The sequence below is a fragment of the Nanorana parkeri genome, unplaced genomic scaffold, assembly GCF_000935625.1.
Source record: "Nanorana parkeri isolate BGI_ZX_2015 unplaced genomic scaffold, ASM93562v1 scaffold572, whole genome shotgun sequence".
In the NCBI taxonomy this organism is placed as follows: domain Eukaryota; kingdom Metazoa; phylum Chordata; class Amphibia; order Anura; family Dicroglossidae; genus Nanorana; species Nanorana parkeri.
In genome coordinates, this window is record NW_017306840.1 from 20,766 (window position 1) to 46,654 (window position 25,889).

Sequence of the window (25,889 nt, forward strand, 5' to 3'; positions counted from 1 at the left end):
AAACACCCTGTACAGTCTGAAAGTATACCTGCCACCATTTACACTTGATGCAGCCATTTTGTGGGCTGAACCAATGCACACCCCATCGATTCCCAAGAGGAAATAACATCACTGTGGCTTGAGGCCAGCCTCCCAGACTAATGATATGACTAGTGAATGGATAGGGTGCGGTCTCTTAATGACTGGTCCAGCTCCCAAAGTGGCCACCTCTCCCGTGTATGCGTCACAGGTAGGTTTTGAAGGTCATGGCATATGCTTGTTTAGAAACACGCTGCATTATTTATTGTAACAGTAAGAATTCTAGTGCTGTGGGGCTTTGTACAACACAAGGCAACTTCTCTTTGGGAGCAGAGTAAAACAACTGCAAAATGACTTTATGCTTCCTTTTTAAGAGTGTTTTTCTTTTCGGCTGCGGGGAGAATCTGCTCCATTGGAGGTTACTGTTCCATTAACGCCATTTTCTAGAAAGAAAAGAAAAAAGGCAACACTGGTTTAAATACTGTATATATTTGTTCAATTAGGACGATTTGATATTTATTAAATCTAAATTCAATGACACCATCAGGATCTGTATAGCCTGTAAAGGGAACCACATGTGTTACAATCCAAGGGCTTCATGTAGATAGCTTCTGCCGGTGTATAGCTGATGGATGGTGTTCACATGGCAGAAGTGCCCCTTGATGGTGCTGATGAGTAACTCCTATACTTGTCAGTGCCATCTAGGGGCGCCACTGCTGTGTGAATGGGCATCCGCTCGGTGGATGTTTTACACATAATTGTACCATCTCCATTAGAGCTACCAAGTATGTAGTGCAAGGCCTGCCTGGTTAGATACAAATTGAATAGATCAGGTTGGTCACCATATTACATAGTTTTGGTGGATCTAAACTGGATTGTACAGAGATTGTATGGTCAGGTTGTAGCATGTCTGGTGAGCTTTAGACATGCAATGCATTACAGTTAAAAAGAAAAGTAAGAGTTAAAGTGACATTAAGCCAAAAAATTGTGTAAGGACTTACCTTAAATGATGCCTCTTGATCCAATCATCATCTTCTTTCCAGTCGTTTTCAGGAGTCCCTCCAGCGCTGGTGCCAGTCTCTGATCCAGTGCTGACTCCTGTCTCTTCCTGTCCCTCGGAGTCTGTGCAGGTGCACGCTGCTGCACTAACTTACCTTGTGTCTCTTCTCGTCTCCCGGGCGAAGATCTGTACTGCGTAAGCGCCCGCCCCATGATACTTTGCGGCCGCCTGGGAATCTTCAGATCTTCAGAAAGGAGCGCACGGCGGAGACACAAGTTGTAACGTGTGTGTGTATATATATCTATCTATCTATCTAGATATATATTACGGTATCTACAAGACAAGACACAGAGCGCCTCCATCGCATAAAAACGTTTTAATAAACAGATAAAAAAAAGGTACTCACATAGATTTCAGAGGTCACGCCTCATTAGATATTTAGATTTGACTAAGCCTTATAATACACTTTGGATAGCATGGGTATTCTGACTAACACACGGGAGACTCATGTTTGCAATTCAATTGTTACTAGTAATCTCTTTTACGGGTAAATGTTTTATTGACTCTTTACATACAGTAGAACTTTGCATATTTCTAATGCTGTACAATAAATACAAGGAACAAAACAACAAAAAAGATTTGTATTTAACGACATTAGTAATTTATAAAGCTGTTATGACATTTTCACTTTTTAAACTTTACAAAAGCATATCAGCAAGTGAAGGATAACGGTCTGCTGGGTGCTACGGTTTCCTCCCAGGATTCAGGTAAAGCTAACAGCCCATATCCTCCTACTTGTTAGTAAGGTTGCCGACTAGTGTATTAAAGCATCCCCATCATTAGGGATTCACTGAGGCTGCAGAGCTCATCTAAAAGCATATGTCCCGGAACTGCTCTGTGCCTGCAAAATAACACCATTTGAAGACTAGACAGACAAAGCGCACAGCTCACCACTGTCATGCATGCTTGTAATCCACATTCGGTACACAGATGACCCGCCTATGGATTGTTACGCTATAAAACTGTAGAACCAGCACTTGAGGATCTTCCAAAGAAAATAAAACTTTATTCCACATGCATCTATATAAAAAACAACCGCTGACATGTTTCTGCCTTACTCGGCTTTAGGCCCGGTTCACACCTGGGCGTTTTGTAGCGCGTTCCTACGCTCTGCAAAACGCTCAAACATCGAAATCCCATTATTTCTTATGGGTATGGTTCACACCTGGGCGTATTACAGGCCGTATGAACGCGCTACAAAACGTCCTATGCCCAAAGAAGTACAGGAGCTTCCTTGGGGCGTTTTTGTCGCGCGTTTCCATTGGGATACAGCCAAGTAGCCCTCGGAAACGTGTGTTTGCCGCACTGTTTATCGCGAATCGCGCGACACAAACGCGCATATTCGATACGCCTAGGTGTGAACCCAGCCTAAGTCATAGCTTAATTGCTTTTAAGATCCTTACTGATTTACTTGAGGCATTCCATTCTGTGCATGTAACTTACAGAATGAGAAAAAGCCCACCAGAGGTGACCTTTCCATTTACAATTGATCTTCAGGCAGATATGAAGAAGTCAATGCATCCAGTTATGTATGTATTCAAAAAATTAAGTATTTTACCTAGCACTAACCTGTGTACCTAAATAGAAGGGTAAACCAAAGGAATGACCGCATCAGTGAGCTGCTGCTCTTTCATTGTCCATTAACAAGCAGGTCCTGGATCAGGCGGTATTACCTAAATCCCAACTCTGGGCGCCCATCACAATCAACCTCCTTTCTTCTAGGAGGACCCTTAGCATGCAGGTTTTGCTTGATTTTTTTTTTTTTTCTACTTACCTTTGTAAAAGTCTTCAGGGTAGTCACATGACACCCTGGGTCTTTAGTCTCTTCTCCAGCCCTGGGGGTCTTCAAATGATGCAAAGAGTGGCACTGACATCAGCTCCCTACTTCAATGAACTATGAATGAAGGCAAAGTGGTGACAAAGCCTCAGAAGTACGGGAACTGGCATCCTGCTTTCATAGTATTTCCTCAGGGCCTATTTCACACCAAATAGGTTGGGACTGTGCTGGACGTTATTTCCAGTGCAGCACCAATGCAGGACAAGACAAGGATGGGCACAGCTCACATGTGGTGGTGCAATGCAATGCATGCAGTACTTTTTTTTTTTTAGTGCAGTGTGATGTACGCGGTATAACTGCCTCGTGCCCAAATTAATGAAATGTCACTTGTGACATAAAAAAAAAAAAAGTACAGAGTGCACTGTGCTGCACCATTTGAGCAGCGGCTGGTCTTGTAGGCTGAGTGGCTCTGTGCCTCAATCAACTTAGAACATTGAGGACACCTTGTGGTGAAAAGAAGTACTGCGGGGGGCTGCTCCAGACTGAAGGAATGTGTTGCAGCGTATGCTGCATTGTAGAATGCTTGCAGGCCCATTTAATTGGGACTGTTATTTTAGGCTGCAGAGTGGTCTAAAATCTCAAATTGCTGTCTGGCGGGGGAGTGTGGACAAAATTAGAAATCCTTTGACAAGTAAAACTGTTCACATGCATGTATTTGTGTATTTAGCCATTTGCCTGGAGTTCGGCTTAATAATAATAAAGAAAAAAAATCAAATACACACCTTTTCCTTTCTTGCCCTTAGAAGTAACAGTTCTCTTCTTCTGGGAAGGCTGTGGGGATAAGTGCTCTCTCCACCGTCTCAGCTGGAAATTAATGAACTTCCACATCATAAATGCCTGAGTTATGCAAATAGATGCCAGCACACTGATTCTGAAATATAACGAGGAAGATAATTACAGATCATACTCTTCAGGAGTTCATTTAATCAGGAAACAGACTTCCACTTTCTGGAATCAAATATGCATGGGCCTATGCATTTCCAGTGTAGTTCTCATGATGTTCTCGAGCTATTTCATTACCCTTAAATCTAATGATAGGCTGTACAAACTTGCAGCCATGTACCCAAGAAGACAAGGCTACGTCACAGCAGCGATTTATAGCAGGTAAAGTATTGATCATCGTAGTGATGTGGCTGGGAAAAGAGATTTGTAGTCAGTGAATGGTGTGTGTTCCAGCAATTGTAGCAATCTCTGAATCACAGACCTTCTACAGCATTTGGTAACAGAATCAGGATTACACAGGTTGTCACACTAGCAATTTGTAGCAGCATAGGCCAGCAACTCTAGCTTGCTACAAATTGCTGCTGAAAATAGTCAAATTTGTAGCTGTAAGGCTAGGTTCACACTATGGCGATCGGTGACCAAGCGGCAAACGGGGCAGTCACAGAATCCTGCTATCGTGGCTAAAAAAGCCGTGCATCGTGTGTCGCAAAAAAGGGTACGTGTCCAGGACTGCGCCAGCCCTAAAAACCTTTCCCACAAAGCTGTTGGTGTGACAGAGCCATAAGGTCTCATAATAGGTGGTTGTCTGATTTATTACCCTACAAATTTGTAACCACTCTTGTATTCTGAAGTTTTGTTCTCATGTTTATGTATGAAGCATAAATAAGAGTTCTAAATAGATTACACGTTTATGTGAACAGAAATATTCAGCGGGAAGCATATTTAAAGTGGAGCTGAAGTCAAAATGTGAAGATTTGCAATGTTATCAGGAACACCAAAATGTTAATTGGGCCTAACCAGCACCCTGTAATGCATTTTTGTCTGGAATTCCTTCTGAAAAATAGCAGTGCACCTCCTGAAATATGAGGATGCCTAGGCACTCCTCTGCATATAGTCTCATAGTTTTAAATCTGCAGTATGAGATATAAGGCACTGTTGCCTGTGAGTGCGTCTCGGAAATTTGGTGATTTCCTAATTCCTATGCTATCCATCTAGTGGCCACAATGCGGTATTATACCGAACCTGAAAAAATAAGTCAAGGCAACTGGCAAGTCAAGGCAATTCATTGTGAATTGAGAAAGCTGGTCAGATGTCCAGTGAAAAGTTTTCAAGAAAAATACAGCAAGTCCAGTTGCCTTGACTTATTTTTTACAGATATACCATGACCTGGATGAATGAGAACCTTCGCAGGTATACTAAAGAATGTTCTTTTTTTGCCTCCATTTGCACAGAACATTCACATAGATTTGCATGGAAAATGGCTCTACAAATTGTTTATAAATAGACCACTAAGTGTTTTTGCTGTAAACTTTGAGAATGCGCCGTGCCTGCAGCTACATAGGCCCACACGGGCTTTAAAGTACCTTTACTGCTTGTTAAAATAGAAATATTTATATGTCAATAGCTTTGCCATAGTTCTGATTAAAGTTCACCTCCTGCAACTGTTATATTTCTACCTGTAAATGTCAACAGTAGCACTTTATCACCGCTTCTGGTAGGAAAGCAATCTTTAGGCTAGATTCTTTTCAAGCTTTATAAAAAGGGGAACTATGTGTAATACACATAAATGACAGTAAAAGGCACACACCATAAATCACAAAACATAGGAGTTATACCTGATTGCTAGAATGTTGAAATTTCCAGTATTGATGTCCAAAACCTGGTTCTCTGCTCGAGTCAGTCCAAACCCAACAGTAAGTACAGATAGTATGAGGGTAAGCAGACGTCCCAGGACAAACAGAACAGCCCACAATGTAAACCTGGCAACATAAAATCATAAAAGATAAAAACAAAAAACACCCACAAATGTGCTGGTATGGTAGACAGACAAAAAATGATCAGGGAAGACAACAATTAAAAACACAAGAGTGGACAAGGAAATGATTTATTTTATTGGAGCAAGGTCCTTCAACTGAAAATGGAATCAGAACATAGGTGCCAAGTCTTTATAAATTGACTGGCTAGCCGGCTCTATGGATTTGTTGAACGCTGAACAACTGAACCAGAATGGGAAACCAAGGATAAGAAAAAAAAAAAAACACACTTACAAAAAACACACTTACAGAGTTGTTCACAAAAGGGTGAAAAGTTTGGAGATGGCAGGAGAAGGGAACAATCCAGGCCAATATAGCTGAACTGGAAAGTGAGCTGAATTGGAGAATTTTTCCAAATCAGCTATTTTGTCCTGGATTGTTCACTTCTCCTGCCTCATGAGAAGTGAATGAAGGCCTCATTCACATCAGAGGGGATGCGTTTCAATGTGGTTTCTAAGCGAATTTTAAAAGGCGCACTTAAAAACATACTGTTCAGTGCATTTTTATTAAAATCTAAATACAATCCACGCTGATTAGCGCAAAAAAACCAAATAGCTCAGGGAGCATTTCTGGCAGCAGGCGGTTCGGATCGCATGACCGGTCCCCATAGGAATGTATGGGATCATTCAGGTCGGCGGTTAAACGGGGACAAATCCACGCGACCGAATTGCCCTGGTGTGAACTGCTGTGTGGACTCCAACTACCTGCATAAAAACCCCACTAAGGCCATCTGCCTCCCCTAAAAAAAAATCAAACCACAACTGCCATCATTACCCGCATGTTTTTACCCGTGATTGCAATTATGAACTTTTGATACGTACCCTTTCTGGTATTTCTCATTGCTGAAGTAAAAAAGTCGTGAGATGTGAAACAGAAACTCTACGGAGTAATGAAGAACCAGCAGAACAAGTCCAAGGTGGGTTAGGCTGCAAAACAATAAGAATGAATAAAATCGATGGAAACAGAAATCATAGCGACCACAATAATATCAAACACATAGACCTGTAGTTGTTTATATTTCCCTAAAATAAAGGTCTGTAATGTGATAATGATACATGCATTCAAGAGACAGCAGGCTGATTCAGTCACAGAGTTAGTGGAGCAGCAAGTGTTAGACCTCAAGTCATCTTTCACCTTTAGTTATCAGGATCTAAAGTACACGCAAGCCTGTGCATGACTGGTTCTCTTTGTGTTACACAATCTTATTAATGAGTGCAAGTATGACAAACATTGTTTCCTAATGAAGTTTGGAAATATCTATGTACACAAAGGCAAACATTTTAAACAGGTCTGTCATCCTGATCTACTTCTTAAATGGTCACTGACCTGGAATTCTGATATTTCAGACTTCAATGGCTGAAAACATGTTCCAGGTGAGTGATGTATTCAGTAGTGAAGAGCCCAGAACAAGTCAACAATTGCACCTTTAATATATCTATAACCTGCGCAGCTCCCTGAGGCTGCAAGAAAACATTCCAAGAAGAAAAGGAGACATGAACGGTAGTGTTGAGCTGCTCCAGTATCGGTTCAATCGAGGTTTAACACTGACACATAAAATCAAATGTATACTTCTCCATACAGCTTGCAACAATCACTTTAAAGTGAACATGTTGGCCATATTAAACTTTGGAAAGTAAAGGCCATTTTTATAAAACATATATAACAATATTTCTATTTGTATCCAGAAAATGGCATTTTTAAATCTGTTCCATTCAGCAGCCTGACCTTCCTCACTTGGCTATACACTTTCATCTGCCATCCTCCTGGTTAGCGGGGGCACAATCACACAAGAGGATGGTAGTTAGTAGGAAAAGACCTTGAAACCAGCAAAGTCAGGCCCTTAGCAATAAATTAGAACTGGTTTCAAAGAGGCAAACAAAGGAAGGTTTTCTCCCTATAAAAAAAGGGAACAAGCATCTTGCTGTGCTTGCTTTTCGGGAGAACTGCTAAACATTTAAAGTAGCAGGCGGGTTAAAGCAACACTAAATTCAGGATTTAAACCTTAAAAATACATTCAAGTTCCTTAACTATTAACAAAATTGTATCTTATTTGTGTATCCCTCGGCTGTAGATCCTCCAATCATCTCTGAATTGGTGCTGACAATGTCCTTCCTTCTGGAGGGTGGATACTTTTGTTCCCTATGTGTGTTTGTATAGTAGCCATTGCTCCAAGCTCACTCCTGGGATGGACTACAATTTCACGTTTAGTTTACTCATTTGTATTGAGATCGTAGTCCATCATAGGAGTGAGCTTGGAGCAATGGCTACTATACAAACACACATAGGGAACAAAAGTATCCACCCTCCAGAAGGAAGGACATTGTCAGCACCAATTCAGAGATGATTTGAGGATCTACAGCCCAGTGATACACAATAAGATACATTTTTATTAATAGCTCGGGTACTTGAATGCATTTTCAAAGTTCAGCTCCTGTGTTTAGTGTCCCGTCAACTTTAAAGTATATTTGAACTTTTACTGTCAAATTTGAGAACCCCCCACTATGTTTGTTATGTGTTCCCATTCACACATCATATCTAAAAATAAAGTTTTAAAAAGGATTTCTTACCTTTTTGGAGCAGGATTATACATGGGAAACTACAGGCAGCTTCTAGTGGTTAGGATAGATGGTAGATAAGGGGGACAGACTGAGGGACTGTATTTCTTAAAGCACAGTACAGACAAGGTTAACAATGACAAACAAAACTCCCCAGGCCCCTCTCAGACAGCAAGAACTAAGCAGGATTTTCCAGAAAAGAGCACATAAAAAAAGGTTAGCTGCAACTTTTAAGTTATACTATGTGAATAGGAACATGTAACAAATATTAATTAGGTGTTATCCCAATTTGGCTGCAGAAGTGGAAATACACCAAGTGCAGCAGGCGATTTCTCTACACAATGTATAGCCACAACCTTCAGCTACACTTTAGTAAGAACATCTACATATGAACAAAAGGTAGAACTCATGAGCATACTTACTTTAATACATATGCACCTGTAATATGGAAGATATATAGTCCAATATACACCAGCTGACGAGGGATATCTTCCTGAAAAATCAGAGAATTCACTGTGAGCATTCTAGTCATATTCACGATCAATTTTTGCTTTCTGAAGCAAGAATATGAACAGATTCACACATGCATTGCCTGCCGAGACTCCACACAAAGCCTGAATATCACAAGAGGAGTCTGTTTATCGTCCAACTTATAAACAGCTCTTGTGGCCCCGGTTAGAACTAGCAAAGTGTACCTGTAGTGCTTTATATAGTTCTTAACTATAAACAATGTTTTAGAATAGCTTCAAAAATAAGACCCCATGGTTTCTTCAGAGTCCTAAGCTCTGCACACATCCAAATAACTGAAAATGAGCATCCAGATAGCAACTTAAAGGCTCTGGAAATATGCTTATGTCACCATGTAGCTCATCAAAGATAATCATATGATTCTGATGCAGCTATGGTATTATGCTGCTGCTCCCTATTTTCCAAACCTCAAAAGTCATTTTTGTACCTGCATACAACAAGGCACCTGTGCACGCTGGTAAACAAGGGTAAAACCTGCACTTGCCATGTTAAACAATTTTCTGGTAAGCGGCAATGTTGTCAAAGGCTACCCTTAACAGACACATACTCAACAAACCTATTTGCTGTAAGTTAGTGTTAGCAAACATTTCATGGATGTGGACACTGATCAGGTGATCGCCAAAATCGCTTCCTACAGTTCACCTGCCATGCAAAATTGGTGGTTTGGGCTGTTCCAGTACACCCTGCACATTCTGTGCTGCAAATGCTAGTGTCCTCTGTATTGGGTACATGTTGTTCGGAATATGCTCTGTGCTATAAATGGGTCCAAGCCCATCCCCTGTGTCTCCCAGGAGGGAACTCCATTCTCGGTGTGTTACAGTGTGTTCACATCTTAGCTTTACATAACGTTATCCTTCAATAACAACTGAAACCTTAAATAGAGATAAGGGATATGGAAACCTTACCAAATGGGGAATGGTTAGAGAAGGCTCATTTATGTGTAAGGTAAACAAAAAGAAAAGTACATATTGTTCAGAATAAAATGGATCAGTGTAAAACTATTTCATACACACATACGGAAGACATAATACAATGTACATGTTCCTAAAAAGTTATAATAAAGGCGTGCTGAAAACTAGTCCTTGTGCTCCAGTTTTACTATGTGTGGTTTGGAGAGAGGGCAACTCCGGCCCCCTAGCTGTTGTGGAACTACAAGTCTCATGAGGCACTGCAAGACTGACAGTTACAGCCATGACTCCCAGAGACAGAGGCATGTTGGGATTTGTAGTTAAAGCACAGCTGGCAGGTCGGAGTTGGCCACACCTGTTCTATGACTTCCCTATTGACTCAATTTATTGCCCAATGTGGTTTGCTAGGCCCCTCATGAAAGATGGCATAGAGTAATGAGAAGACTCGTTTAGACCAACGATAGCAGCTGCAAAGTACTTGTAATTCCTCAACAGATAGTGGACCTATAAGATCCTGATGGGTGGGTGAATATTGGTGAAGGATCATCATTCAAGGGCCGCCCGAGAGGGATTGACACACAAGCAGACAGACAACGTGGTCAGATTTTAGGTTTTATACAAAAAGGTTTGGATTTTTATATTTGCCAGTTACGCCGGGACAACAGAAAAGCATTATAACATATTAGTTCCACCTTCCTTTCGACTAGATTCTGATTTCTTGGGGGGGAAAAAGACAATTTACCTTCTTTGTTTTCTGGAAATAAAGCTCTGGGAAGGCATGGAACCAGTAGGCCAGTTGTGAAACATAGAAAAACTTCATCTGGAACCTAAAAACAAATAGATATTTATTTAAAATCTGAACATATAAGTTAGAATGTAGAGCAGGACAACACAGAACACATGTGGAGCATTTGCATCCTGAAAAGGGAAGGTCACATGGAATCTGATTGCTTTTCTTAAATTCAACTTTTAGGTCTAAAAGATTCTACAAGATTAGCCAAGTTCAGTGTGGTCAATGTGACATCAGTTTGATCTCTGCTTTTATCTCTACATACAAGTCAATGTCAACCCATGCCAAATGTAAGGAAGAGGCATCCCAAACGCCTTTGTACATTAGACCTCAATAAAGTGGACCTACTCTACCACTCAGACTAGAAATCTATTGATCCATGGCAACTAGGGATGCACCGATACCAGTTCAGATATTTGGCATTCTCATGAGAACTACCAGGGTTGCAGCGGTTGCAGTTGGGACCTGGCTCTGGCACTCCACCACTGTCCTGAAATCATTCGTCTGTATTTTAGAAAAACTGTCACATGTATCAGTACTTATACAAAATGGTATCTTTTGGCATCTTTAATGCATTCCTTTATATATTTTTATCAAAACAAAATCATACATTAAAACAGAGATGTACAAATCCCAGGAGCTCCGTGTGCTCCTTACACATGACAGCTGCCTCCTAACTTTTGAATCTTTGTCTAGTCTTGGAGCTCAAAAAGTATTACAAAAGGGAGCAAACCTGTACTGAGAGAACATGTAGGCTGCCATGGCTGACCTCACCTTTCAAAAAACCAAGTTGCCCTCGATATGTGATCTTACCAACACTTTGTGCCACTGCCCTGGAAATACGCAAACCAGGAAAACTCTGGGAGCAAGCACATATTGTGTAAATACAAGAGTCATGTGTATTCTTACATTAATCTTGGTGTGCTTTGTGTATTTATTCCTGATCTGTGCAGTAATCCAGTGTGGAACAGACTTTATATAAGAGATTTCAGTAACAAAGACCAGTCCACTGCTGTTCTCTCCTTGTGTGGGGTGACTTGTCTTGTATCCGCCTCCTCCTGTGGTTTTCTACAGGCAGACAGTAGTGGGTGGAGCCTTCTGTGTCCCTCCCACTGCTCTGCACTATGCACAAGCTATGTACAGCACAGTGGTGATGTCGCTGCTACTTTTACAAGGTGATATCTAGATTTGTAAAGGCATTTGGTGCACACAAATTGGATTTATATCTTTGGCTATTGCAACGAAAGTTAATGTGGCCAGAATTCAGCTGCAGGGCAGACACAACCAGGTTAACTAACATTTTCCAAAGTAAGTCAGCAACTTCACCCTACATGTTTATCTCATGACAGATGTACTTTAAAGGGAATCTGTCACAAAATACACATCTTAGAAGCCTCTGTTAGAAATAGCCAATCTGGACAGCATACCAATTTCAGGACTGTGAATTCATTCATAGTGAGACTGTCCTGGAATGGGACATGCAGATCACGATTAAAAAAAATGTCAGCTTCCATCTGTGGTTTGTTTGGCACGCACACAGATGCGAGGCGAGCATTATCTGATCCGCCCGTCCATCATCTTACGTCTGTGGGTTCTCCCCAGTGCCATCTGTCAGCTGCTGTCATGAAGAACAGGTTAGAAAGAAACACAGTCCAATTGACATGGGTTCCGCTGATAAGGCAGGGCTGGACCCCTCCTTTCTAGATGGATATAAAACGTATAAGGAAGCCATATTGTCCCTGCACTAATTACCACCCTCACGGACAGCCTTGCTTCGTGACATTTTCCCCTTTCAACGGGTTCCGACCTTTGCTTAATACATATTAGCGCTTATAAGCAAGAAAGCTACCAACCAACTGAAGACAAAGTCCTACTAGTAGTAAAGAAAGTCTACCATCTGCTGCTAGGGAAGAATCCTCCCAAAAAATAAACATCAGCCTAATGCTTAGTACTAAAGGAGATAATGAAAACCATTTAAAGTGACACTAAACTCAGGAGTAAAATCCTAAAACTGCATTCAAGTACTTTAAGAAAAATGTATCTTATTTGTGCATCACTCGGCTGTAGATCCTCAAATCATCTCTGAATTGGTGCTGACACCGTCCTTCCTTCTGGAGGGGGGCTACTTCTGTTCCCCCATGGTCCCAGTGTGTGTTGTAAAGTAGTCACCACTCCAAGCTCACTCCTGTGATGGACTACAATCTCATGTTAAGGAATTTGTATAGACATTATAGTACATTCACGGGAGTGAGCTAGGAGCGGCGACTACTTTACAACACACACAGGGACCACTGGGAACAAAAGTAGCCACCCTCCAGAAGGAAGTACAGTGTCAGCACCAATTCAGAGATGATTTGAGGATCTACAGTTGAGTGATACACAAATAATGTCCAGTTTTGTTAATAGTTAAGGTACTCAAATGCATGTTAAAGATTTAAGTTCTGCGTTAAGGGTCACTTAATTAGTTATACCCCCCAAGTACTAAGCTAGAGCAATTACTTTATATAAGTCTTTGCAAAATGTAGCCGGGCTGGATGTTTTTCTCATTAAGAAAAGGATTCCGTCTTGCCACACTACCTCACACAACACCACTGCGCTTCACCAAAAGAACACAAAACCCACAGTGAAGAATGGTGGTGACAGCATTATTCTTTGAGGCTGTTTTTTTTCAGCTGGAACTGGGGCTTCAGTCAAGGCGGACGGACTTATGAACAGTCCCAAATATTATTCAATTTTGGTACAAAACCTTCAGGCCTCTGCTACAAAGCTGAAGTTGAAGAGGAATCTCACCTTCCAGCGTGACAATTACTCAAAGCCTACCCACAAATCAAAATAATGGCTACACTAGAAGATCAAAGTTTTGGAATGGTCCAGACCTGAACTCAATTGAAAATCTGTGGGGTGACCCGAAGAGGGCTGTGCACAGGAGATGCCTTCGCATTCGGACAGATTTGAAAAGCTTTTGCAAGAAAGATTGCCAAGGCAAGATGTGCCTTGCTGATAGACTCCTACTCCAAAAGACTGAATGCGATCATAAAATCAAAAGGCGCTTCACCACAAAGTATTAGTTTAGGGTGTGCATATTTATGCAACCAGCTTATTATAATTTTTCCCCCCATATTAAAAAACTGGGATTTTTACAGGGGTGTGTAGAGTTTTTATTAGGGATGCACCGATAGTACAGTACTCGGTACAAGTACATGTACAAATACTCTTCAAGGTCCGAGACAAAACCAGAGAAAAATTCAAAAGTTAGGAGGCAGCTGTCATTTGTAAGGAGCACACGGAGCTCCTGGGAATTGTACATCTCTGTTTTAATGTATGATTTTGTTTTTATAAATAAAGGGATGCACCAATACCAGTTTTGCAAGTACAAGTACTGGTACTTGCCCAAGTACTTACAAGTACTGATACATTTGCTTGTCATGTGACAGTATCGACTAATGATTTCAGGACAGTGGTGGAGAACCAGAGCCAGGTCCTAGCTGCTACCACTGCAACCCTGGTAGTTCCTCATGAAAATGCCAAGTATCTGCATTGGTACTCGAAAAGTATCGGTGCATGCCTACTTTTTATATACACTGTATATCTGCTACTCCCATGCAGTAGTTTTCATAAATCAGCCTTCACAACTGTTCTGCCCCATTTTACCAAAATACATTAAAACAGGAACTAAGGTCTTGCACAGTGTACAATGGAAGAACTCATACAGGAAAAACACACACAGGGGCCAGACTCTGCTGGACTGAAAATGTATTGATGTGCAGCAAAATCTGTGCTCCCTTTAACCACATAAAAAAAACAAAAGAAATCACTTACGGAAAGTAGGTGTGCGGGTAGCCTTTCCATAAACTGGTGGGATCTGAGAAATAATTCTCCTAAACAGACATTATAAATAAAAAGAAATATTACCAAAAGCACTGTTACATGGTGACCGAGCAGCACAAAACCCTTCTGCAGTAAATTAGGCTGCATTCTCTAATCATTAAAGCAGTAAATTAGGCTGCATTCTCTAATCATCCAAACATTCTAATTAGTGGTTGTGCAGGTAGCTATTTAGCTGAAAATAACATTACTGTTCAGAAATGGTCTCTATGGCAACTAATACCACAAACACCGCACGCTCTTCAGTTAGCAGAATGACAGGGAGTTAGATCTATTCATTCTGAAGAGGCCATCAGCGTTGCTTTGCCCATATTATTGGATGATTAATGGCACGCTGCTACATAAAACAGTCCGGAGTATACTGCTGACATATGTGGAAGCCTTGCCAAATAGAATTTCCTCTCTATTTCTTTTCCCCATTATTATATGCAAAGAGGTGAATGGCCGATGAACAGTATACATTACACTGCTGGACCTTAGCTCAGTCTACAATGTGCATCAAGAGGCACACGCAAAGCTCGCAAACCAAAATAAGCATTCACTGCAAATGTTTACTATGCACTAGCTTTATGGAAATCTTTTATTGCTTTGATATATTAGTTTGCATGCATCCTAAGGTCCTGCAGCCCACCACCCCGCCCCCCCATCCTTAATGGGTACTACCGAGCTGAGGCTTCTGCTACGTCTCAGATACTCCAGGTGCAACGTCCCAGCAGTAGTTTGCATCTCTTGCACAAAGCCAACATGAAGATGCCAAACCACCAAATGGACTTGCAAAAGATCTGTTTCTTCAACACTATGCAGGTTTCACTAGGAAGAGTTTCACCATCATTCAGATTTGTTCATTATTTGCACAGTAATAGAAATTTTGGGTGGTGGTGCTGGAATTACTACGATAAGCATGTTACTCAACTTGACAGCAATCACACAAAGCTGAAATATCTGCTTTGGGTAGTTTTATTGGTTGATGACTAAAGAGGAGGTGGTGCCAGTTCCTGAATATGTAGAAAAGACACTTATTCTAATGATGATGCATGCTCAATGGTCATGCGTAAGCTCTCACGGGCAGGGCCCTCCTAACCATCTTGTTTTGAATTGTATTGTAACTGTAATGTCTTCTTTATATTGAAAGTGCTGCACAAACTGTTGATGCTATATAAATCCTGAAGAATATTGTTAATATTACTATTATTAATATTCATTTGTATCCAACTATTTAGCCAGATGCTTGGCTCCATACATTGGATGCACATGGTAAACCGAAAAGCACAAACCTGATACATCCCACACAAGTCTATGCTTATCCACTCATTTAATTTCGGTTGTCCAGCCCAAGGTCGGAAACAAATGGACCCATCTCAAAAACACAATGCATAAAAATTACCAAAGACAGCATTGCTTATCTGAAAAAAATAATCAAAGTACTTTAGAAGCCACTCTGGGCACATAAAAGGTCTCCTTAGACATGGATAAGTGTTGAGCTAACTGTTGTACATTAAACTGCTTCTGTTCTCAACGTTAAGGCCTTTTTCACAAGGGGACACATGCTGCTTTCTGGGCTTCTTGCAGCAGGAATTCTAGGTGTCCCCGCTTAGATATGGCAGATGTACCCACCATAATTAATGACTGGGTGACAGGGGCCGCATCTGTCAGCAGCAGTTTGCATGTAATCGCACATGCTATAAATTACCTGCTGTTCGGAATAGAGGATTGTCCCTGGACGCAGCATAAATGCATCTGAACAGAAACAACTGGGATTCCCTGCCAAAGGGAATCTGTAGGTACCTGCCGCAGGAATACCCAAATCTCCCCATGTTAATACAGCCTAAAAGTGAGGAAAAAGTTTTTTGTTTTTCTTTTAAACTAAAAACAGTTCTCCAAGTGTAAGGAACAGTTCTCCAAGTGTAAGGAACAATAAAAATAACAACAAGCATTGAGAGCATAGGACTGCAGACTTACTGAGACAATGATGCTCGCTCCCCATATGCAAGAGAAAAAGTAGAACGCACTCAACTGGCCAGACTCATTGAACTTGCTGTGCTTTGTCTTGGAGAAGTGCATGCGCCGGTTAATTTTCTGAAAGAAGACAGTTTGTTTAGGTCAACTAAATTAACATCTTACTAACCAAGGTAAATTCAGACTGACATGAGAGATCTCAATAATAAATCAAACTGTTAAAAGATTATTTTCACAGAGTGAATGGCAGATGGTAAGTAAAACGAAGGTTAAAAAAAAGAATGACAAACAAGATGGCCCAGTTCCCATCTGTACATGTTAGGTGTGTTGCATTGTTAGTGCGTGGTGTGCTTTAGATGCTTTATCACTGAACTATATGCAACACATTTGAAGGAAACACTTACAGGGTTATTCACAAAAGGGTGGAGAGTTTATAGAAGGCAGGAGAAATGAAAAATCTAGGCCAAAATAGCCGATTTGGAAACATTTTGCAATTTATCTCACTTTCTAGTTCAGCTATGTTGTCCTAGATTGTTCACTTCTCCCGTCTTCTCCAAACTCTTCACCCTTTTGTGAATAACTCTGTAAGTAGCATAATTGCGGGCTGTGGGGGGAGGCACTAGTGGTCATGTTTCAGTGGGGGGTTGGGGGCATGGATGGTGTGCTGGCACTGCGCACTAACGGAGCTCTTCTGAGTGGTGTCCCGTCTGGCTCACTGACAACACTGGTTGCCAAAGAAGCTAAGCGGTACATGGGCAGAGCGTCCCAGGTTGCCAAGAGCTGGCCGGAGAAATGCAAAGCCCTTAGCCGTCTCTCCGCCCGGCTCTTAGCAACCTGGAAGCTCTGACCGGAAAGAGAAAGCCTGCTAACCACCCTCAGGCTACCTCATTATAGGGAAGGCCCTGCTCAGCGCCATGTGAAAGGCATCTACCCAATGTATACACATTGCAAGGGCGAGTTATAACTTAACCCCTTTCTGTATAATTGACCAAGCCTCATGGTCTCTTTTCTGACACAAAAGAGGACCCAGACAGGCAGACAGAATAAGAAGTAACCTTAGAATTGGACATTTAGAGTAGTATCTGAAAGCAATAAAGAAAGTCTGTACTTACATCTAGGACATATTCTTGTATGACAGCATGTAATATTATTGCCACAAGCATATAAAAGAAAACTGTTGCCGCGTCCTTGATACCATAGTGATACAATGAAACTGGTTCACCTAAAACACCTGAAAGACAAAAGAAAAACAAAAATCAACCAAATCAATGTCATTAGGTCAAAACCAGTAACATCTACATGGCCATCTCTATGGCCTCCACATCACTACAGGACACAGTAATGACATGGTGCTGGGTGGGTGGAACCACTGAGCACAGCGGTGGACGCAAAGATCGGCACTCCAAGAAATGTTGGTTTCTTAGCAAACGTCAGAAGATTTCTTTGCAAAAGTACGGCAAAGGGTGGAGTGGGCAGCAAGAGAAATAATTCTACTCTTTAGCATAAGGCTTTGTGGTTTTAAATATTCATCAATTGTCTGTGTCCAAATGTGTCATGCTGATTGACAGCAGAGCTTACAGATATTAAAACACAGGAAACCTATTGTGTTAATGGTTTGTTTTTTCTCCCTGGCTCACATCTGAACAGCTATGCAACGCTGAAGAGCACGCTGAAGAGGAGACGGAGTAGACAACGAGAGGTTTTTAGTGATTTGTTAACATGTTCATTGACAAGACATGCACAGCAATAAGAGAATGTATAGCAGCCCAAATCATCCTCTCTGCTCCTCTCTAGATCCTTCTCGTCACCCCCTCCCATGCTTAACTCAAGGACTTCTTGATCCCTACTCCAATCTGTCCACCTATATCCTACTCTGTCCACCTTAAGATGATCCTTCAAAACCTCTCTTCAAGGAAGCCTATCCCACCGCCACATATTTACTGTAATTCTTCCATCAGCTCTTCCATCACAATTTATGCCTTTTGTATCGCTTTTAGATTGTAAGCTCTCTTACAAGCAGGGTCGGTGTTCTATCAAAGTCTGTGACTAGGTTAGAATGTGTGACCGCTCACATGGTCACACATTTTAACGTAATCCCGGCCAGTTTTACAGCGGTGGAATGAGTGGCCAGCAATAGGGCAAGCATTCCAATGCTTTCTCAGCTGTTCCAGGGCAGATCGGCATCACAGATCGCATGTGCAGGAGAACCGATCTGCCCTGGAACAGCTGATCGGTCCTGAAATGTCACTTCCATCCGACTTTGCGAGTGCGATCTCACATTCCACAAAGTCAGATAGAAGTGACATTTAAGAACCGTTCTTCTGCAGAGTACGGTCTGCGATGCCCATCTGCCCTGGAACAGCTGAGAAAGCGTTGGAATGCTTGCCCTATTGCTGGTCACATATTCCACCGCGCCGAAAAACTGGACAGGATTATGTTAAAATGTGTGACCAATCACACATTATAACGTAGTCACAAACTTTGATAGAACACCCCCCCTAAGTTAAATGTCACCCTCCTGTATTAAATGCTATTGTAACTGTACTGTTTCTCGATATTTTGTAAAGTTTTGCACAAACTATATACATAATCTATGTAAAATTCTTCTTACTATAAGAAAATAAAACAGATGTTTGTGATATGCTCTTATGTACCTATTGAGAATCAAAGACTGAGCAGTTTCCATCAATCATATGTAAATTTGAAGTGTAAGGTTATTTACCTGTAATAAAAAATTACCGCTCGACACGTGTAACATCTGCCATTTAACATCTGAAGTGCTACCAAAAGCAACTGCCAAGAACATTCCAAATATATTTAATTCAAGAAGGATTAAGTAGAGTATATTTATTATACAGCAGCCATAGCTAAAATGATAGCACAGGGACATGCAGACTGAGAAGACACGTTTACATACGTGTACCGTCTCATGCTGTGCTGGGAAAGCTATGACCAGCCAGCAAGCCCCATGTGAGTGTCTATTGCTGACGTCTGGTATTTCATCAATGATTGGACAGGCTCAAGCTACCCTCAAAGCTTTCTCCAACTTTAATTTTTAATACTGGAAAGGACTCTACATAAACAGATTCAAAAGAGAAACAATATTGTATTTTTGGGAAGCATATAATTGATTTTAAAACTCCAGAGAGATACAAATGACCCAAATTAATGGCCCACATGGCCCAGCTCTGATCATTAACCACTTTAAGTCCGCAGTGTTAAACTCCGTTCCTGTCCCGGCCATTCAGTATTCAGCGCTGCGGTACTTTGACTGACATTTATTCCATCATACAACGCTGTACTGAAATACATTTTATACTATTTTTTTTGGGGGACAGATTGAGCTTTCTTTTGGTGGTATTTATTCACCACTGGGGTTTTTATTTTTTACTATAATAAGGAAAAATTACTGAAATTTTACAAAAAAAAACGGTTTCCCCTATATTAAATGATAAAATATTTATTATTACCCAATTTTTTGGTAAAATATAAAACACGGGGTCACATCGGGTAAAAAGACAGCAAACATGTCAAGCCTTAAAATTGCGCGCGAAACCTCAAAAAACGATAATACCCAAAATAGCCCATAGGCGACGCTTTAAAAGCTTTTACCGCTCATCAGTTTAGTGTTATCAGTGATTGATGGCCCTAAAATGATTGCTCTCACTGCGACGTTCGCGGCGATATGTAACGTGTGTAGCGCAATGGTCTTTTTCGCACGCTGGTGCACCGGACGCGTATTTAAGTTTATATGTGCGTAAATGTGGGGGGTGAGGGGACTTAAACATTTTGGGTTTTTTTTTTTACTTTTTTTATATGCGACTTATTTTTTCTAAATGTATTTTTTAATTTTTTGCACTTAGTTATTGCTATTACATAGGGGGATAACAATCCCCCTATATAATAGCACAGGTACACTGACAGGTCCTCTTATGCCGTCCGTCCGTTTTTTTTTTTTTTCAACGGGCGGACGGTAACTGGTTAATATATCAAATGCATTTTTTTTTTTATGTAAATATTTTAAGCCCCCAACTGGGATCAGTCTCTTGTAGCTTAGTGTACAGTTTGTACATTATGCTTGGCGGTCAGTTTCAACTTTACATTTTGTATTTCTAATTTCACCTCTTTTTTGTATCATTTTAATTACTGTACTGAGCATACATGGAGATTCTCCCATTAACTTGACAAGTTCTAAATGTAGGTCAAATGCAGGAAAACAAGGCGTGTGTACACACCCTTAACCTCCATTCATGACCTTACAGGCGAGCTGCAGGGTATGTTGCAGTAGGGCAGCCCATTCATTTGAACTGGCTGCCTACCACAGCTAAAATCGCGCTCAAAGAAGTGCATGCACCTCATTTTAAAAATCACACTGCACTACATCGCATAGTAATAGGGATGCACCGATACCAGTGCCTATACTCGCCATTTTCACGAGAAATACAAGGGTAGCAGCTGGGACCTGGCTCTGGGTCTCCATCACTGTCCTGAAATCATTAGTCGATATTGTTTTAGGAAGACTGTCACATGACAATAAACAAAAATGTATCAGTACTTGCAAGTACTTGGGCAAGTATGAGTACTTGCAAAACTGGTATAGGTGCATCCCCTTATTTATATTTATAAAAACAAAATCATACATTAAAACAGATGTACACATCCCAGGAGCTCCGTGTGCTCCTTACAAATGACAGCGGCCTCCTAACTTTTGAGATTTTTTCTAGTCTAGTCTTGGAGCTGGAAAAGTATCTGTACTTTGTATCAGTGCATCCCTAGTAATAAGTTACAATGCGATGCAACAAACATTCGATTGCTAGGTGCCCTGAGGTGCCATTAGAGAAAAATTAGCATCGCAGTACACCTAACATTGCAAAATTTACTCTTATGCAATGCATGATTTGCTGCGACATTGCACATGCTCCCGAAATGCAGGGATGTGAATGAGGGCTAACTCAACAGTACAATCTTCCTACAGAGCTTTGCACTGCAAGAGGCAACAAGATGTATTACATAAGCAACAGGCATAACCATACAGCAGAGTTGAAGTTTATTGTATTACATGTTATCCAACAGTTACCTTTTTATTAAAGTGTATGGAAAGCAAAGAACAAGAATGTCAATATATTGCCGCTTACCAGTCTGAAAATGTGGCGGCTGCATTGGGTTTTGTTTTCGGGCTTTTCCTTTATTTTCTCCTGGTGATCCTACCAGTAACACACTTCCTGACCTAGCACTCACTCACTGTATTGTACATATGGAGAAGTAGTGTTGTCAACGTATGACACAAACCCTGACATTCATAAAGAATCGCAGCGGTGGGACAAATGGTGGAACTTGTGACAGATTCATGTGGTGAAGTTTTACAGGCAGAGAAGCTATCCGGAGAGTAATGGAAACAAACACATCAGCAAAGAGGAGCAAATCCAGACAAATTGTGTCTCAAAAGATTTGTCACATTAAATACTAGCGACCGGATCAACAATTTACGGCAACATTTACCTCCACTTTCCTTATCACTGATATGGCCGTATTTCTTTATGAATTACTCACAACGATAGCGCCAGGATGTAAAAGTGTTGCAAAAAAACCTTGAATTACTTGCAGCATTGGTATGAACAATGAAAATGGTGCAGGGTTTTCATGAGTTTAGTGCAAGATTCAGACTACATACGCACTCTCAGAAATGTATGGTAAATGCCTTAAAGTGTGTTTGGACTACAGAACACCCCCCCCCACCACCACCCCCCCTCCTCATTCCCATAACACATGGGGAGATGTTCTATTGTCTACAGAGGTGAACTCATCAAGGCTGACAACACCGCTTTAGATGTGCACAGGACATTAGCAGCTCACTAAAATATTGGAAGGTTCAACAAGTATTTTTCGATGGAATAGATGTAACAAATGCCTTCAATGAGATATATAGATATATATGTAATTAAGAGACCTTCATTGTTACGGTTTACACACACATTGTATAGAAAATCCTTCCAAAGTAGAACTCTTACACAACTCTGGCAGGGTTTCATGAATCTTAACTGTGATTTGTCTCAGTTATTATGTAAAGTCTTATTTAAAACAATAGTGGCAAGACTCTGCTCCAGTCCTTAGTTTAAGACACTGATAGGTTTTGCTAGGATAAACGCAGGCTACGTCTTTAAATAGAACACAGCACACACACACAGCGTCCTGTTTCTATTCTGGAACTTTTCTGTTTAGATAACAAGATAATGTGGATTTATTTGCTGCTTGCAACAGATTTAGTGAAAGTCCTATAAAAAGCTTGTCATTAGGGAGCATATACCAACAGTCAAGAGCCATGGCTAGTATCTGTACTACAGTATGGGCTGCAATTCTAGTGCAGCCCATACATGCATCCCTTGTGATCAACATTTCTGATTGCTTTATTTCTTCATATGTCTGAAATGAGTCCAATACAAATGGTAATGTTGCCATTTTGTTCTACTGTGTATAAATAGGCTACTGGTATTATTACCATGTTCCATTACCAAAAATTATGCTTTTGTCTGAATTTCCTATATGAACTACTTATCACAGATTTTATACAAGATTCTGCAAGTAAAAGTCAGTTAAATAAGCCGTCACATGGGTTTTAACTTCCGAAAATGTCCCTAGCTCCAGTTGTTAGCTGTGTTTTTCCACACGTCTACTGAGGACAGTCATAAAAGGAGATTTTTTTTGGGAATAAAATCCTTTAGGGTGATGAGGTAGATTCATGAACCTGGAGAGGAATAAAAAACATTCACTTTCTTGTACCAGCATCACCTCAAAGCAGGAAACCTTCAGGCCTCTGGTATTCAGCATCAAAGGGCCATGATGGGTGGTATGCAGATATCAATGTTTTTCCTGCCTGTCTTCTAATCCTTACAGTGACACTATACTGAGGAGTTAAAACCTAAAATTACATTCAGGGACCTTAGCTATTAACAAAAATGTATCCGATTTGTGTATCACTCGGCTGTAGATCCTCAAATCATCTCTGAATTGGTGCCGACACTGTCCTTCCTTTTGGAGGGTGGCTACTTTGTCTTCCCCATGGTCCCTGTGTATGATGTAAAGTAGTCACCGCTCCAAGCTCCCTCCTGTGGTGGACTACAATCTCATGTTTAGTTTACCAATTTGTATTGAGATAGACAGACAGCTAGGTGGATCCCGACAATCAGAGAGCTAGGTGGATCCCGACAATCAGAGAGCTAGGTGGATCCCGACAATCAGACAGCTAGGTGGATCCCGACAATCAGACAGCTAGGTGGATCCCGACAATCAGACAGCTAGGTGGATCCCGACAATCAGACAGCTAGGTGGATCCCGACAATCAGACAGCTAGGTGGATCCCAACAATCAGAGAGCTAGGTGGATCCCAACAATCAGACAGCTATCCATCCCCACTGCAGCTGTGTACTGTCTGCATAGAGTGGGCAATAGCTCTCTATCGACTTTGGGTCACAGGAGTACATTAGTAAATGCAATTATGATAATTAGTAAATGTACTCCTGTGATCCAATAGAGAGGTAAAGCCCCAACCGCTAACAGGCAAAAAGTCCACAAAGTTACAAAAAGTCAAAATTCAACAAAAGAACCTCCAGCATAACCACCACCCACAGCATGTCAGAATCTAATACCTGTGAAAAGCATTCATTGGGGGAATTTATCAAAACTGGAGCAGAGAGAATCTGGAGCAGAGAGAATCTGGAGCAGTTGCCCATGGCAACCAATCAGCTTCTAGCTTTCATTTTGAAAGCTTAACAGAACAAACTGAAGGGAGAAGCCGATTGGTTTCTCTGGACAACTGCTCTAGTTTTGATAGATTCCCCATTTTATATTCATAGTAAGGATTGTTTTATAACAGGTTCTGCATTTCAAAATGAAGGTGTGTAAGACACCTAAAAAAAATAATCACATAAATTGGCAAATAATGTATTTGAGAAAACGTACCTTCTACTGGAATGGTGACATTATACTGTAATGTGACAAACATAACTGCTGCTTTTGCTGTAATCTAGAAAGAAAAAGATTGGTGTAAGTTAAAAGTATATAATACTAAACTAATAAAACAAACAAAAATTCTAGTACAATGAACAGCAGTGTCTGCACCCATCACCTCCACAACGCCGTGCTCACCAATACCAAATCTTACAGAGAAGATACCTGGTGCTTCCACTGAATCTTTGCAGCTCAGCATTTTCCTGGTCCTAGCTACTAAAGCTGTATTTTTTATAGATGACCATATCTACAATCTGTCTTTATATTAGCTTCCTGTAATCTGGAAAAAAAAAAAATCAGACTTGTACAGGTAAGGCCGCACGGTGTAGTCAAACAGTGGGAAATTGCTGACAGAATGTCAGTGATGACTGTAGTCTGTATGTCCAAAAAGCAGGTGGGGTTAATGATCAAGCTGTATTGTCTAACAACAGTGGAAAAAAGAGGGGTAAAGGTGGCCATACAGTTTACAACCATCGCAAGACCTTAGTCTTGCGATGGTTGTAAAGTAATTCAAAAAACATACGATCTGCCCATCTTGGACAGGCAGATAGTTGTTGCGATAATCGCAAGCCACGCCCCCTGAGGGGCAGGCTTCCAATGACCGCAATGCTGAACGGGCAGTGTGCGGCATTGATTTTACGATCATGCTAAAAACCAGCCGAAAATCGTAGATTCTCGGCTGGTTTTCTAGCACGCTCCTTAGACAAAAGACGTGCAACCGTACAGTAGAAACGGTCGCACGTCTTCTATACACTTTGCGATTATCGTACGATCCACGAGATTATCGTGCGATAATCGCACAGTGTATGGGCACCTTAAGTGACCAAACAATGCTGTCTGGCAGAGGTGCCTGGGACCCTACGTATAGAACTGATGCAAATCTGAAGGACCTGTTAGGCCATAAATGCAGAGGACGGTTTTCCTTAAAATAGCACCATGTGGTACAATAAAGGGCGATTTATAAATCTTCCTCTAGTCGCATGGCATTCCTGCCACTAGATGGAGGCAAGGAGCATAGGAATTCACCCAGTGTATGGCTGGGAGGAAGATTTATAAATTGGCTCCTTAGTGGGATACAAAATATTCCGGCAGGAGGAATGACTTTCTGCTGCTCCCCCTCCAGAGATCACCTTCATGACTCACACAAAAATGATACAACAGTCTGATTTGGGCTACAAACAATCCGATGATAACAATGCCGCTGCACATGCCGGGATTATATGCGTCATGTATATTATTATGCTTAATCTTGTGTTATAAAAATACATTTATTGGCCATTCAGCTGCATGGCCAGTATTTCTACCTATAATAAAACATTCAGAGCTCTGTAAAGGCAGCAAGTGAACAATTTAGATTAGGAGACTGCAGCCATACAAATCATTCATGTAGAACCTGACGGACTTAATAAAACAAATTGGCATGAGAGCCGAACAACAGGTGCAAAACTGACATCTGTCTTCATGGAAATCCACTGATAAATAAATGAAAGCTCTTCCTGTAGTCAAATGATTTCCTCTGAACTCTGTAAGCCTCTCACAGTGTGCATTTTAAGCTGCAGCAAGTCAGACAGACAACACGCCCCCCCCCCCCC

General features: G+C 41.1%; 1 protein-coding gene across 2 annotated transcripts in view; it reads right to left on the reverse strand.

Moving 5' to 3' along the window:
* Positions 1 to 320: 320 nt before the first annotated feature.
* The window catches only part of TRAM1 (translocation associated membrane protein 1), a 38,720-nt gene continuing 13,151 nt past the window's right edge, over positions 321 to 25,889 (reverse strand). The window contains exons 2-12 of one of the 2 annotated variants that reach the window (XM_018562335.1): positions 24,246 to 24,313; positions 23,095 to 23,102; positions 17,406 to 17,515; positions 16,297 to 16,413; positions 14,272 to 14,330; positions 10,405 to 10,489; positions 8,649 to 8,719; positions 6,493 to 6,597; positions 5,474 to 5,617; positions 3,638 to 3,786; positions 321 to 461 (exon numbers count right to left, since the gene is read on the reverse strand). In XM_018562335.1, the coding sequence (XP_018417837.1) occupies positions 388 to 461; positions 3,638 to 3,786; positions 5,474 to 5,617; positions 6,493 to 6,597; positions 8,649 to 8,719; positions 10,405 to 10,489; positions 14,272 to 14,330; positions 16,297 to 16,413; positions 17,406 to 17,515; positions 23,095 to 23,102; positions 24,246 to 24,313 (990 nt within the window). In that variant the 3' untranslated portion in view covers positions 321 to 387. Of the gene's footprint in view, positions 462 to 3,637; positions 3,787 to 5,473; positions 5,618 to 6,492; positions 6,598 to 8,648; positions 8,720 to 10,404; positions 10,490 to 14,271; positions 14,331 to 16,296; positions 16,414 to 17,405; positions 17,525 to 23,094; positions 23,103 to 24,245; positions 24,314 to 25,889 lie in introns of both variants that reach the window. The other variant, XM_018562334.1, reaches the window with a different exon arrangement.